This window comes from Arvicanthis niloticus, chromosome 1 (genome assembly GCF_011762505.2).
Source record: "Arvicanthis niloticus isolate mArvNil1 chromosome 1, mArvNil1.pat.X, whole genome shotgun sequence".
NCBI lineage: Eukaryota > Metazoa > Chordata > Mammalia > Rodentia > Muridae > Arvicanthis > Arvicanthis niloticus.
This window is the reverse complement of record NC_047658.1, coordinates 110,259,337-110,273,779: the sequence shown is the minus strand read 5'-3', so window position 1 is coordinate 110,273,779 and position 14,443 is coordinate 110,259,337. Positions and strand designations below refer to the sequence as shown.

The following is a 14,443-nucleotide window of genomic DNA, read 5'->3' as shown; positions in this document are numbered from 1 at the left end:
CCAACTTCCCCATGAGCCTGTGTCTCCGATGGCTGCTGGAGTCCTGTGCCTCTCCCGTGAAGGCTCCAAACTGCAGCTGTCCCTGTGTCCTGATATTTCCTCTGACAGGCAACCAGGGTGAGCCCATACCCCCGGGTGACGGTGGATTTCGCCCTTTCGGTCAGTGAAGACTTGTTGGAGCCGGTGTCAGAGCCTGTGGAGTGGACATACCACAGACCTGAAGAGGAGATAAGGTGGGTGCCCACCCCCTGGGCCTAGATCCTGTTGCTTTGTGGACACCACTGTCCCAGTGGCTGCCAAGGTTTGTCAGGTGTTGGGGCTGCAAGGATTCCCAGAGTCTGCCTAGCTTGGGTGTTATGCTTCATTGGGGTTAGAGATGCAGTGGCTGTTGCATAGTGAATTCAAGGACAGCCAGAACTGCATAGTGACATAGTGAGGCCTGTCTAAAAAAAAGCAACAAAAAATGTTGTGGCTGATGAGACCAGGCCAGGCTGCCTGGTTCTTCTCAGGGTAGTCTGCCTGGACTATGATCCTAACCTCTGAGGCACTGTTCCAGACCTCAGTGTGGTACATGAGGGATCTTGGGGGGGGGGGGGGTTTTCCAGCAGACTTGTTTCAGAGCTAAAATGCCTAAGTTGACATGAAGTGCAGATAGCAGATAGCCTAACAAGAGCCCAGGGTTGTATCTCTGCACTGCCTTCTGGGGGCTCATGCAGGGCTACTGCATAGGTGCAGTGAGCCAGGCTTACGGCTCCAGACTCAACACTGTCGTCTCCTGCAGCCTTGGACCTGCCTGCTGGCTTTGGGACTTCCTTCGACGAAGCAAACAGGTAGGCTGTTTTTTCTCCATGTGCTCTCCTAGTTGGTGTGTGAGTCTAGGGTAGGTTGATGCTGTTTTTCTTTGGGGGAGTGTATGTGAACTGGCCAGAGACCAGATGGATGAAGCCTGCTTTGAAACTGGTGTTCTGTGGAGCTGTTGAGAGATGGAGGAATTCCCACATCTCCTGAATTGTGCTCATCATAGAACTGCAAAAGGCAGCCTGGGACCCAGAACAGCATCTCCTGTCCTTTAGGAAACCTCTTGTCAATCACGTGTCATTTGTCCACCCCTGGGATGGCGCTGAGCCCTGCATTCCTGTAGGGCTCTGGGACTCACAGGGTTGTGCTAGGCTGAGGACTGAGTGGGGCACAGCCTATCTGCAGCTTGGTTCACACAGTCCTTGGCCCCCTCCAGGCTGGATTTTTCCTGCCCCTGAGTGGCGGTGTGGACAGTGCAGCCAGCGCCTGCATCGTTTACTCCATGTGTTGCCTGGTCTGTGAGGCTGTGAAGAGCGGAAGTAGGTGACATGATGGCCATTGATCTGAGGAGGGTGTCAGGTTTGGAACCAGGCAGAGAGCAGAGGATAAACCCAGGTCATGGGTGCTGTGGGTGAGGGAGGCTTCATGGCTGGGGACAGATGTCATCTGTTCTACTCAAGTCCCAGAACCCAGATCCAGTAACAGCCATTCCTGGACAGTTAGATGATGTGGCCTTATCTACCTGCCACTGTCTGTCAACAGTGCAACCCTAGGGGCAGACACTGGTTTTGGGGTCTGGCAACCTAGATCAACCCTATTCCTCCTCCATGGGTGTAGTGGTACTAAGAATAGCCTGAGCAGCAGAGGAGCTGGAAGTTAACCTGGCACAAAACACAGGTTAGCCCAGTGCAGAGCAGTGAGTTAACACAGCTAACCCTGTGGGAACAGGGGCCAGTGTGCAGGCACCTGGAAGAGGGACTTGCTCTTTTTTTTTTTTTTTTTTTTTTTTTTTTTTTTTTAATAGGACTATGGGCAATGGACCAGGCTAGATTTGTGGTCTCTAGAGTTATCAATGGGAGCTAGATGCAAGGGAACTTGGGAGATGAACTGTGGGAGATGGATTATGATGGACCTTAGCATCAGACCAGGGGTAGCTGGGTAGGCTCTAGAGATGAACTGGATTGACGTGTGGGAGCTTAGGATCAGACCGGGGTACCTAGGACCTATAGAGTCTCCAGGGAGATAGACAGAGGCTGGCACTTGGAAGATGCTGCCTGGCTGCATGGGTGCTTGGGAGGGAGACCAAGACTTTGTGCAGATAGTGATTCTCATCCTGCCCTGGTGGCCCCAGATCAGCAAGTGCTGACAGACGTCCAAAACCTGGTGGACGAGAGCACCTACACCCCTCAGGATCCCCGGGAACTCTGCGGACGGCTGCTCACCACTTGCTACATGGCCAGCGAGAACTCTTCCCAGGAGACCCACAGCAGGGCCACACAGCTGGCTCAGCTGATTGGAAGGTAGGACTCCATCGTCTCCTGAGCTCAGGCTGGCACCATGGCAAAGGCGAGAGCTGTGGCTGCAGGGTCTTCATGTGCCTCTGGCAGCTGAGTGAAATGCTGTTGTGGGTGGAGTCAGAATTTAAGGAAATGATACAGCCAAGCCCCAGACTATACAGTTCACATGTACACACACAATACACATGTGCATGTACACACATAAACATGTACCACCCAGCCTTGCCCCTAGGTGCAGATGCAGGTCAGATATCCCTGTCAGCAGGATGCCATAGAGCTGGTCCATCAGGCTTTGGACATAGCTTGCAGGCTGTGTGGGGAAGATCAAAGAGACTTTTCCAAAAGGTGTGACTGCCTCATCCAGAATGTTCTTTTATTCTGGCTCTTTAGAAAAACAAGAAACTGTCTGTCACACAGTCAAAGCCTCCCACCAGCAGTTCTGTTCTTGGGCTTATGCCTGAAGGAGTTACAAGTCCAAACAGTTTCCTCTACGGGATGTTCCTGGCTATCAGCTCGCCACAGTAATGAGAGGAGGGAATGACCCAAATGCCCATTGGCTAATGAATGGCTAAACCAGATGCCATCTGTGCACACTGTGGATTGTTACTCTGAAGTAAAAAGGTGTGGAGTGCCTTTGCAGCATAAGTGACCCTTAGAACTGTCATGCTGAGTGAAACACAGCAGGTGTTAAAGACCACAAGCACCACTCCATTTGCATAAGTTACCCAGCCGGGCATATCCATAGTGGATCAGTTAGTCCCGACAGTGGACTGGTGATTGTCAAGCTGGGGTGATGGGAATGGCGAGTGATGGTTACTGAGCAGGATTTCTTTCTGCAGTGGTGAGCAGTAATGGTTTTACAGTGTTGTGACTGTGTTGACCATGGCTGGGTGCCATGCTGTCGGGTGGTAATAGAGGACCAGAGAGAGGGCTAGTAGCTTGCCACCAAGCCTGATGCCTGAATTCAATCCCTGGGACCCACGTGCTGTAAGGAGAGAACCAACTCCCAAAAGTTGTTCTCTTACCTCCACACACGTGCCATGCAATGTGTGTCTCCTCTGATACATGTGATAAGAAAATGTTTTTAATTTATTTTTAAATTATATATGTAGTGTAGGCATGTGCATGTGAGTGACAGAGCGTATTGAATCCCGGAAACTGGAGTTACGCAGGTGATTATGAGCCCCCATGTAAGTGCTGGGAATCAAATCCAGGTCCTTTGAAGAAGTAGTCAGTACTCTTAATTAATGAGCCATCACTCCAGCCCCAAGGGATTTTTTTTTTTTTTTTTTTTTTTTGAGACAGGTCTTGCACTGGAGCTCTGGCTCACCTGAGATCCACCTGCTTCTTTCTCTCCAGTGCTGGGATTAAAGGCATGCACCACTACACACAGGCCCAGGAAATGTTTTTAAAGGTAGTTAAGGCATGTCTTAGCACATTGTGCTGACCTCTCTCCCCTCCCCCCAGCTACCACATCAGTCTGAGCATTGACACTGCTGTCAAGGCTATCTTGGGCATCTTTAGCCTGGTGACCCGGAAGTTCCCTCAGTTCTCAGCACATGGAGGGAGCAGCAGGGAGAACCTGGCCTTACAAAATGTGCAGGTAGGTGTTTGAACCTGGCTGTGGTCCTCACAAAGATGTGAAGGGGGAGGTAACAGCAGACAGGAGCCTGGGGATGAGATGGGCAGTGCAATTAACCTTCTGTAGTCTACTAGTGACACTGGCCACACAGCCATGCTTTGGGTCTGTGAGTGTGAGAGCGTGGGAAAGTGTATGTGGGCATGTGTGCCCGTTTGAGCCTTGGAGAGGCTGTGTGCCAGAGCATGACCACACACGAATAGATGTGGGGACCTGTGCATTTCATCGAGGCCTGGCATGGCTGGCCCTGCCCTATCCCTGGGCTGTCCTGGTTAGCCTACATGCCTCGTGTCAACAGGAAGAGAAAAAGTTTCCAGGGTTTGTCTGTTTGGGCGTCAGCATGCCATCTCTGTTTGCCCCTTGTGTGCATGGCCACCTCTTCAATGGCAAATGGTGTGGAGGGCACTGCTGAATATCTTCCTAGCCACCATTACTCAGTGCTAGCCTCCTGTCACTCTTGGTGCTATTACCCTACTGTGGACTGGTGCAGGGGGAGCCCGGGAGGCTTTTCCCAACAGTGCACGGCACAGCTTGATTCAACCTGTTTGTGTTCTAACTTGGTTGCTCCTACACTAGGATTACATTATAGTGCAGCTGCTTCCTGGGTCCTAGCACAGGATAACTCCCCTTTTCTCTCACCCAGGCTCGGATTAGAATGGTCCTTGCCTACCTGTTTGCTCAGCTGAGCCTCTGGTCTCGGGGTGCTCGAGGAAGCCTCCTTGTGCTTGGATCTGCCAATGTGGATGAGAGGTATGTTTGGCTTGGATGGGCTCAGGCACCCCAAGTCTCTAGATGGAAGTTTGGTCCTTTCAAGACACAGCCTACCTGTAATCTCAGGATCTCCAGAGAGTGCAGACCAAGACACTTCTGTCTTTCTCCAGCCCAGCTCACACTCATCCACTCAGGTGATTTCTGTCTCTGGTCTACCTCCAGCTCCTGTCAGCCATGCTAGGACCACCACCTCCTCTTCCTTTCCTGGCCCATGCTTCAAAGGTCATGTCATTGCAAAAAGTTTTCCAAATTTTTTTTTTCTCTGTGAACTGAAGACAGATCCCTTTGTTCTTTGCTTTAAAAACAGCCAGTGGTTCTCTTGTTTCCAGGTACAATCCACCCAACCTCTGACCCAGCAGTGGAGACAGTAGATCCCCTTCCCAGGCACGGTTTTCCCTTTTTCCTTGGGTGAGCCACCATACCTCCTAACTGTCCCCACGTGCTCCTCGTTAGCTGAGGAATTTTAAAACATCATGTATTCATTGATTAGTCTTTTCACCTGTCTAGTCATAAACTGAGTCACCCATCTGTCCATTCATTCATTACTCTGACTACCCATCCACCAGCTAACCCATACATACATACATACACCTACCCACCCATACATACATACATATATATATACATACATCTATCCACCCACCCACCCATACATACATATATACATCTACCCACCCATACATACATACATACATACATCCACCTACCTACCCATATATACATACATATATATATCCACCCACCCATACATATATACATACATATATACATCCACTCACCCATACATATATACATATAATACCCCACCCCACCTATCTATCAACCATACATACATACATACATCTATCTACCGACCTGTCTATTCACCCACACATCCATATATCCATCCCAATTCATCCATTCATCCGCCCACCTGTACATACATATATCCCCACCCATCCATCTCTCCATCCACCCCTACATACGTACATACATACATACATACATACAAACAATACTGGTACTACACCCCATCCATCTATCCATCTACCCATATATACATACATATATCCCATCCCAACCCATCCACCCATCCATACATCTACCTACCTATCCATTCACCTACACATCCATATATCCATCTACCTATCCATCCATATATCCATACATCCATACATACATACAAACAATACCCCATCCCATCCATCTATCCATCCACCCATATATACATACATACATCCCATCCCAACCCATCCACCCACCCATACATCTACCTACCTATCCATTCACCTACACATCCATATATCCATCTACCTATACATACATACATACATACATACATACATACTTACAAACATCTACATATATCTTCAATCATCTATCTATCCATTCACCTACACATCCACATATCCATCCACCTGTCTATCCATCCATACATCTATATGCACCTTTATTTATCTATCCATCCATCCACCCACCCCCCCACATATACATACAAACCCCTCCCCCCACCCCTACCCCCCAATATTCACAGTTTGGTTTGGTTTGAGACAGCTTCTTACTATGAAGCACAGGTGGCTTCAAACTTACTGTGTAACTCGGACTGCCTTCAAACTGGAAGCAATCCTCCTGCCTCTGCCTTCTGAGAATGGGGATTATAAGATTATATCACCACACCTAGCAGGTTGTGAGTGTGTGTGTGTGTGTGTGTGTGTGTGTGTGTGTGTGTGTGTGTGTATTTGCAGTCAACGTGTGCGCCATGGCATGTGTGTGGAGGGCAGAGGACAACTTCCGGTGTCAGTCCTTATCTACCTGTGTGAGGTAGGCTGTCATTGTTCACTACTATGTACTCCAGGCTGGCTGCCCTCCAAGGTTCTGGGAATTCTGTCTCCATAGGAGTGCTGGGATCACAGATGAGTACTCTGTGTCCAGCTTTATGTGGGTGCTGGGGATCTGAACTCAGGTCCTCGTGCTTGTGTAGAGAATGCTTTACATACAGGGCCATTCCCCAGAGCCCAAGACTGTTCTTTTTCTCCTCAGTGAAAAGGGGGGCAAGAATCACCAGTTGAGAGGAGGAGACAGGAACATGATGGTTGCCACCCCTCTGCAGTGGCACCCAGGTTTGGTTTTGTTTTTTTGCCAAGGATTTTTTTTTCCCCAAGAGATGGTGCCAAGAGAAGCAGTGAGTCTGGGGGAGCTTGGAGAGAGATGAGGCACAGCCATAAGGATGATGGTATAGTGCCTGTGGCATCTTGGGCCCAGTAAGTTCCATGAGTGGCTTTAATGACTTGTTAGAGGACTTGGGACTTGGTATAGAGTTATCCTGGGGCTGTGGCCTCTACTGCAAACTGACTAGCAGTGGGCTCAGGTCAGGACAAAGCAGTCTGGCACTGCTTGCCACGCCTACTCTCAGTGATGTTACTAGGGATATGTCCAATTCTACATGCTGCTGCCAGGTGGTGTCAAGGGCCACCTCCTGGGCAGCTGGTTACTCAATATTTGGGCTTCAGGTAAACCCAGACTGTCAGGTACCTTCTGATGATACCTGCCAGAAATCTCAGCTCCCGGGAGGAATGCAGGGCTTCAGAACAGTCCATGGAATTTGTACACATAACTTGAGCCCAGAAACCTCCATCAGGGAGGTACAGGGGAGCCTACGAGCCTGGGTTTCTAACATTAGCCAAGCCACTTGGTGGCTGCCTTCTGAAAGAGGGCTGTTGTCCCAAGCCTGTGGGTGACTCATAGGTGAGTAAGGGTGGGGTGGATATGTTCTTGCTAACAGAAGGCCAGGGCGAGGCCAGAACAATGGCCAGGAACACACTATAGGCAGCCATGGCTGATGACTAGTGTCACCTGAGCAGGAGGTAAAAGAATGAAGCCAGATCCCACCAGGGTCCATGAGGCCATGGAAAGTGGAGATCATCATGTGTTCTGGGCCCTGCTGGTGGCAGTCTGAGTCCCACCACAGTTGTGCTATCCCTCTGTCCCACCGGAAGACACTTACCTGAAGCTAGCAGATGCATCCATCACTGTTTGCCGCTTTAGCTCGGAGCCACTGGGTCACCAAAAACTCCTATATGGCCAGGAGATGGGGTGATGTCACCTTGTGACACAGTGGCTGGGGACAGAGCTGTGGCAGTGCTTAAGTTGGGAGGTGTGTAAACCCTGAGTTGTTTGTTCTCACGGCCACTGCAGGGTAGCTGCTCCAAGCCCTCCAAGTGTTCAGGCTGCTGGTCCCACCCCCAGGGCCCTGGAGGCTCCTATGCCCACCATCAGCCCCACCCTCCCTGTACTCTCCAACCATCAGCATCTTGATGGTACCCTGTGGCCTTGGCTCTCTAATTCTTACTCCCTTGGAGGAGGCCTGTGGTTGCTTCTCAAGCCCACCCTGTAATCCAGGTCAATCTCTGTCTGGAGTAGTTTACCTTTAGGGACCTTTTTGCCATGTGAGGTCCCAGATCGAAAGCTGTGGCTCAGAGCTTTATACCAGGCTGAGTGTGTACTCGTGCGAGATCCTGTCTTCCCTTCTGAGGCCTCTGTCCCTTGGCTCCACTTAGCTGACCCTGGCCTTCTAGACAAGCTGTTCCAAGTGGGCTGATTGTGGTACCCAAGCGTTTTGAGCCAAAACAGGTGTCTAGCCAGTGTGCTCAATATAACCTTGATGGCTTTCTCTAGGGCCTGGGCTGTGCTGGGCTTCTGACTTCTAGGGCCCCTGGAAGAACAGAGCCCTTGGCCAGCACCGGTATACCCTATAGCCCTCAATACCTCAGGAACCATGAGGACTCTGTCTGTTCTCCCTGACAGTCTCCTCGGCTACCTGACCAAGTATGACTGCTCCAGTGCGGACATCAACCCCATAGGTGGCATCAGCAAGACGGACCTGAGAGCCTTTGTCCAGTTCTGCGCAGAGCGCTTTCAGCTTCCTGTTCTGCAAACGTGAGTGCTCCTGCCAGTGTTCCTGTGACTCCTGGGCCACCAGGACCATGCTTGCTCTACTCAGCCACCCTGCTTAGCTCCCTGTGCCCTGCTCTTCAGCTTCTGTTCCTGCACCCACAGTTCTAAGTTGTTGGGACCCCGCACTAGTCCCTGTTCGGGTGCCAAAAATGTTGGGGCCTAGGCTGGCCCACTTTGGCGGCCACTGTATCCCAGCCCAAGCTGCCGCTCCAGTCCACAGGTCGGGCGGGGTTCAGCAAGAGAGAGAGAGTGAGGTCAGTCTCGAGGAATGGAGACCAGACAGAGTGTGTTTCAGTCCCGTTTATTCTTCAGTCTCTCTTCTTAGTCCAAGTCCCAAGTCTTGAGTTCCTAGTTCCTAGTCCCTAGTGCCTCCAAGTTCCAAGTTACTTCTTCCAAGTTCTTTCCCAAGTGCCTGCTTCTCTGTCTCCTCTGTCTGCTGTGTCTGATCTCTGTCTGCCTCTGCCTTTTATATATCTCACTTCTAAGCCATGCCTTTTGGTCACACCTTTAATCATGCCCTTAGGTCTTGTCTCTAAATCTGATCTCTAGGTCACTTATAAGTCACACTCTTAAGTCACACACCTTTAATCTCACACACCCAAGGTATCTAAACCAAGATTATCAGAGTGTGCTCAGCTGTTGTAGGCTATTGTAATCCAAGTCTCATGTCAGGGTATGTGGCTCAAGATGGCTGCAAAGCTGATAACCGCTTTCTGTTAAAAGTCAGCCCCCAACACTAAGTGTCTTAAGTGACAATTCTTCCAAGACTGGCTCTTCTGCTGCTGCTGTCTCAAGGCAGGGAGACTGTGCTGGCACCTGGCAGGCCTGATCTCTGGGTACCTGTTGAGGACATCCACAGCCTATCAGCCTGTCTGGACACTGCAGCATTGCTCCTGGTACCAGGAAAAGTCTGTGTCCTTGCTCCCCTCACAGGGACCTCCATCAATATGTGGAGATTCTTTTGCTTGTCACAGAGAGTTTGTTCCTGACAGCTCACAGGCATAGACTGGGGATCTTCCCAAGAGTCCTGCAGTGTGTCAGACTACCCCATCATACCTGCTCTGCCAAGTCTGTTGATCCCAAGAGCCCTGCAGTGGAGGGTTCCTGCCCTGCACTCATCAGCTTCTTCTGCCCTTGATTCATCATTCTTTGGGTCTTGAAGACCCAGGACCATGAATGAGCCCAGGCATAGCCCTGCTAGTCATGGCCAACCCAACTGCAGTTTGTCTAGGGATGTCCTGCCAGAGCTCAGGAGCACATTTGCAACCCTGGTGACTAACTCGGTGTGTCTCCCTGCAGCATCCTGTCAGCACCAGCCACTGCAGAGCTAGAGCCCTTAGCTGATGGGCAGGTGTCTCAAGTGGATGAGGTAACGATGGTGGATGTGTCTCCCCTTCTCATTTGGTCCTTCTGCCAAGGAGACTTTGCTGCCCTAGGCCCCTGGCTAAGTCAGGCTGACAGAATCACTGACCTCAGATACCCTGAATTAGCTTTCTCATGGTGGGTAGGGCTGGGGAAAGGGGAGATACAGGTGGGTCAGAGGGAGTGTGAGGACAGCAAGCAAGGACTCACAGCAGGTTCCTCACAGCAGGTTCTCTACCTCAGAGCAACCTTGGAATAGAGTCCACCACCTCCCATGCCTTGCAGGGTTTTAGTCATCTTCCAATGACTGTATTTCCATGACCTGTATTTCCTGTCATCCAATGAGTTATGAGAACACAGCTGGGCACCAATTTCTGGCCCTGGGGAGCCTCACCTCCCTGGACCTTTGGTCCCCAACTGCAGAGGCTCTAAGGACCCTCCCGGCACCACCCCACTGCATTTTGAACATACTTCTGTCCTCATAGGAAGACATGGGGATGACATACCCAGAACTCTCCATCTTCGGCAGGCTCCGGAAAGTCGCCAAGGCAGGGCCCTACAGCATGTTCTGCAAACTGCTCAACATGTGGAAAGACAGCTGTACACCGAGACAGGTGAAGCCATGTGTGACATCAGGCTGAGCCACCTGGGCATCACCCCAAAATAATGACCTCATTTCACACACTGTAACATTTTTTGGTTTTCATCTTTACCAGCATGGGGATTCCTGTTTAACCTAGGTATGGACTAGCCATGTGGGTATGCTCCTGCATTATAGTAGGTCTCAGAATACAGTAGGTCTCTGGGCCAGAGGCCTCCTGGAGCATAGCTCTGGGCTGTCAGAACCAGGTCTGTAGAGTCCTGCAGCTCAGTGAGTGCCAGCCCAGCTGATAAATCTCCACACTGCTATCAGGAAAAGCCATGGGCAGGGCTGGCACCTGCTGCCTGCTTATTTCCCCCCAAAGCAGGGCTCTCAGCTTTGAGTCTTTCCTGCCTCTCTAACCTGGAACCTGTGTGCCCCTTGCCCACCAGGTGGCTGAGAAGGTAAAGCTATTTTTCTCAAAGTACTCCATGAACAGACACAAGATGACGACCCTCACGCCAGCATATCACGCTGAAAACTACAGTCCTGATGACAACAGGTTTGACCTGAGGCCCTTTCTGTACAATACAAGGTGGCCCTGGCAGTTCCTCTGCATTGACAACCAGGTAGGCACGGCAGAGAGCTTTTTGTGTCATGCCTGGGAGGACGTACAGGGCCTGCCTTCGAGGAGAAAAACTTTTTAAAATGCAAAATGGCATGATATGGATGATTTTATTTTATATGTATTTATGTATATGCACATAGATAAGCATATATAGTTTTGGTTTGATTTGGTTTAGTTTTTGAGACAGGGTTTCTCTGTAACAGTCCTGGCTGTCCTGGAACTTGTTTTGTAGACTAGAAGGGTCTTGAACTTACAGAGATCTGCCTGTGTTTGCCTCCTGAGTGCTGGGATTAAAGGAATGCGCAACCGCAGGCAGACATATTTTTGTGACAGGTTCTCTCTATGTAGCTCTGTAGAACTTGCTATGTAGACCATGCAGGGCTCAAACATCCAGAGACCCTCCTGCTTCTGCCTCCCGAGTCCTGGGGTTAAAGGTACAATTTTAATTAAAGCAGACTTAGCTCCCTCCCTCCTTTCCTTTTCTTAAGACCACAGTGGAAACACCCACAGATGGCAAGTTAAACCCAGCTCCTTCCCAGCCTGGCTCTGTTCTGCTGAACAGAGACAGTTGTTCAACCCAGATTAAAGAGGGCAAACCTTGGACAGTACTGTGCCAAGCTGCAGAACCCAAGGGACTAGAAGGGACTGGTAGGAATTTTGGCTGTGGCAAGGATCACTGAGCAGCTGGCATGCTTTGAAGTTGCAAGGTGTACTTCCCACCTCCATGTTGTTAGGTGGAAGTCATCATGACTGGGCTGGGGTCAGTGCCTCTGACATCCAGAAAAAAGGTAGGGATGCTGCCAGATGGTCCCCTGTCCGTAAGAGACTCATCCAGTCCCTTTGATCAGTAGTGCCACAGCCAAAGAAGGCTGGCATGGTGCTGGAAAACCCTCTGGGCTTCTCCTTGTAAAGAAATGACTCTGTGTCCAGCTGACTTTGGGAACCACCCCGAAGTCTACCCCCCAGTAACCCAGAAGACTTGGTGGAAGTCAGTGGGAAGAAGAATGGCCACTGGGAGCAGGTGGAGGCCACTGGGAAGCTGAGAGACATGGGTCAGGACGTTATGTCCTGTGTCCCCGCTGGCTGGGCAAGCCTACACCCTGTGTAGCTGATGTAGCTGATGTAGCATGCTTTGTCCCTGCATCCTGCTGTCACTGAGTCACAGGAATGGCACAGTTTAGCCACCAAGGCAGAGGGTGGGAGCTGCATCCTCTCTGTTTAATTTACTGTTGTCCCTTGTAACTATTGTGCATATCTATGCTATGGAGTTGCTCCTGTGAGGTACATGTCCATGGAGGCTGGAGACACTGGATCTCCTGGAGCTGGAGTTACAGAAGCTTGACGTCGCTACTGGGAACTGAACTCAGATCCCCTGGAAGAGCAGCAAGTGCTCTCATCTACTGAGTTATCTCTCTAGCACCAAGCTCTGACTTCTTTAGTAGCAATAAGGGCTTGGCTGCTCTACCTCCCAGAAAGAGCCACTTGGTGGCAGTTTCTACAGATCAGCAGAGGATTCTGATGCTCTGTGGCCCCACAGTGGGCAGAAATAGAAGCACCTGGAATCTCACCATCCACAGTGGCCCCTGTGCCAAGCCTTTCCCCAGTGCTATCTGTACTCTATCCCTGGGTGTCCATAACCTTCATGGCCCTGGTGGGTAGTTTCAGCAGCTGGTTCTTTGAAGGGTGATGGTTCTGATGGGCTTCTCTCTCCAGGTTCTACAGCTCGAGAGGAAAGCATCACAGACCTGGCAAGAACAGATCTAGGAGAACTTTGAAAAGCCATCACCTATATGGAAACAGTTCCTCCCCAAGGACCACTAATATGAATTCAAATCACCAATGGCTCCTGACATAGCCTGCCTGGAGCTATGTTCTGTTTACCTTTCAAGGAAGATAAATTTATTCTAAGGAAATAAAAAATATAAACAAAAAATGTTCTTTTTAAGATTATTTTATATGTATGGTCTCTGGCCTACATATATGTCTGTGTACCACACACATGTCTGGTACCCACAGAGGCCAGAAGAGGGCATTAGGTCCTCTGAGAGTAGAGCTAAAGATGGTTTTGAACCATCATGTGGATGCTGGGAATTGAGCCCAGGTTCTCTGTGCAAGCAGCCAGTGTGGCTTTACAGACGTGTGTATAGGGGGAAAAAAAAGCCATGTACATAAAAATAAAACTAAATAATATATAAAAATATAATATATAAAAATAATAAGATTCTAAAGGCAAAATAAGCTTATTTATGTGTACATACGTGTATATGTGCTTGTATATGGATGCCCACAGAGGCCAAAAGAAGGCATTAGATCATCTGAAGCTGCAGGTACAGGCAGCTGTAAGACGCCTGGGATGGGTACTGGGAACTGAACCCCTGTCCTCTGAAAGTAACAAGCATTCTTAACCACTGAGCCTCAAGCATGCTGTCACACTGCCCAGTCACAGTGCTGTCCAGTGTGAGTATGGCATGGCCATCATGGCTATAGGATGTCCCATGTGGGGATGGGCCTGTGTAGCAGAATTGTGATGTGGTTTCTGACCAAGGAGGGGCATCTTAAGCCTGAAACACATGAGAAGCCATCCTCCTCCACCCACACCTGCCTCCCTGTTTTGGGTTCTAGTGGGAACCTGGATGGTTCTGCCAAGTTTGCTCATGTGGAGTCTGGGAGCCAGCCATCCTTACCCTGACCTTACCCTGTGGGAACCTGCCTGGTCTGGAAGCAGTGCTCGGATGGGATGGCATCTGGTCCCTTGCTCTGCCCACAGGGCCTTCCAGGGCTGTCCTCTCCTCTGCATCTGTTCTGTTCACATGCAGCTGCATCTTCTGCCTGGCTCATGGGCTTACGTCCTTCCTGCTAGGCTGGCTATCCAGGTGTAGAGGAGGGGCTACGTGCTATATCAGAAACAAAGATGAACACATTTGTGTCTTTTCCACAATGTCAGAGTTCATTGAATAACAATATATTCACAAGATATAGAGAGCTGTTTCGGCAGTGGCAATAATGTGCCAGACAATCCCACTTTCCTTGATAACCTGGCCAAGGCAAACGTTTCTTTCACTCCAGTCTTAATTACTAATATGAACTATCAGAATATACATAGCACATCATATAGTGTGTGTGTGTGTGTGTGTGTGTGTGTGTGTGTGTGTGTGTAGATTATTGAGTAACCACAAAGGGTTGACAAGGAGTTCCCAAGAGGTCAAATAAGTCAA

The 14,443-nt window shown here is 49.9% G+C and overlaps 1 protein-coding gene across 4 annotated transcripts in view; it reads left to right on the top strand.

The window, feature by feature from the left end:
* Nadsyn1 (NAD synthetase 1) overlaps positions 1-13,135 on the top strand; it is a 30,190-nt gene extending 17,055 nt beyond the window's left edge. For all 4 annotated transcript variants that reach the window (XM_034489051.2, XM_034489043.2, XM_076914122.1 and 1 more), the window contains 11 exons: positions 109-233; positions 782-830; positions 1,235-1,337; positions 2,150-2,318; positions 3,783-3,918; positions 4,598-4,704; positions 8,509-8,640; positions 9,958-10,027; positions 10,506-10,634; positions 11,053-11,229; positions 12,942-13,135. In XM_034489051.2, the coding sequence (XP_034344942.1) occupies positions 109-233; positions 782-830; positions 1,235-1,337; positions 2,150-2,318; positions 3,783-3,918; positions 4,598-4,704; positions 8,509-8,640; positions 9,958-10,027; positions 10,506-10,634; positions 11,053-11,229; positions 12,942-12,992 (1,248 nt within the window). In that variant the 3' untranslated portion in view covers positions 12,993-13,135. The remainder of the gene's footprint in view (positions 1-108; positions 234-781; positions 831-1,234; positions 1,338-2,149; positions 2,319-3,782; positions 3,919-4,597; positions 4,705-8,508; positions 8,641-9,957; positions 10,028-10,505; positions 10,635-11,052; positions 11,230-12,941) is intronic.
* Positions 13,136-14,443: the final 1,308 nt, after the last annotated feature.